This window comes from Octodon degus, unplaced genomic scaffold (assembly GCF_000260255.1).
Source record: "Octodon degus isolate 3935 unplaced genomic scaffold, OctDeg1.0 scaffold00117, whole genome shotgun sequence".
NCBI classification, from domain to species: domain Eukaryota; kingdom Metazoa; phylum Chordata; class Mammalia; order Rodentia; family Octodontidae; genus Octodon; species Octodon degus.
In genome coordinates this window covers 101,229-102,318 of record NW_004524693.1, presented here as the reverse complement: position 1 = coordinate 102,318, position 1,090 = coordinate 101,229, and the positions used below count along the sequence as shown (strand labels likewise).

The window sequence follows — 1,090 nt, the reverse complement described above, 5'->3', positions numbered from 1 at the left end:
CCTGCTAAATTCTCCCTGGTTGGCATTGGAGGACAAGACCTGAATGATGGGAACCAAACCCTGACCTTAGCTTTAATCTGGCAGCTGATGAGAAGGTATAGGATGCAGGTTTACCTGGTTAAGCTTCAATACAAGGCATATCTGTGATTTTACTCTTGTTATATTTTTAATAAGTAAACATGTCAATGACTACACTTTTGAACATTATCATTTTATGTAGATGCTGAAATACATTTAAGTCATGAATATATACTAGATGTGTAGTGAGAGAAGCCTTCCTTCCTTGTAAGTTAAGCAGAATTGCAGCTATTCCCTTTTTTTCATAGGAAGTCTGATGAGTATTTAAGACATGCTTAACATGTGTGAGGCCATGGGTTCAAGCCCCAGCACCATCAACGAGTCAATAAATGTTCCCAGAAAAAAAGTAGGAGCATTTCCATAAATCTCACTGAAAAATGAAGATCTCTTAATGATAAACATTAAAGCATTCGCTTTGACTAAATACCACCCAAAGCTCTGTTCATTTTAAGTCATTATCACTGTTGAGCTACCACAGTATAAAATGTACTGCACAGTTAGAGTCTAGAGAGCTTCTGTTTCAATTCTGATTTTAATTAGCACATGTTTGCAGTACATTATGATTACATTCATTGTGAAGAGTCGGTACATAACACAGTGCAATTTGTTTTATGTCCACCTCCTTCATCTTCCATATCTTAGTCCCTTTCCCATTTGCAGAAGCTCTGTCTCCTAGCTTCCTGTTCTCTATCTTTTATTTAAGCATCAGAGATCTTGCCCCTACCACTATACAAGGTAGATCACTAAAGCCAGCTACTGTCTGAAACCTTTTGTTCACATACTGTGAATCTCTTTCCACAAAATCTATAGTCTTTCAAACTTAAGAGACAAAAGAAAGGGAAGATAAAATGTCTTTCTGGTGCTTGCAGGTTTTCTTCATGAGGTAGACTGTGACCTTTTCTTGTGCTGCTTCTCTTAGATACACTCTCAATGTCCTGGAGGATCTGGGAGACGGTCAGAAAGCTAATGATGATATTATTGTGAACTGGGTGAACCGAACATTGTGTGAAGC

At 37.9% G+C, this 1,090-nt stretch overlaps 1 protein-coding gene across 1 annotated transcript in view; it reads left to right on the top strand.

Annotated features, from left to right (window-relative positions):
• The window catches only part of Pls3 (plastin 3), a 110,818-nt gene that overhangs the window by 106,791 nt on the left and 2,937 nt on the right, over positions 1-1,090 (top strand). The window contains exons 13-14 of the mRNA XM_023699913.1: positions 1-95; positions 998-1,083. The exon at positions 1-95 is cut by the window's left edge and continues 9 nt beyond it. Coding sequence (XP_023555681.1) covers positions 1-95; positions 998-1,083 — 181 coding nt within the window. The remainder of the gene's footprint in view (positions 96-997; positions 1,084-1,090) is intronic.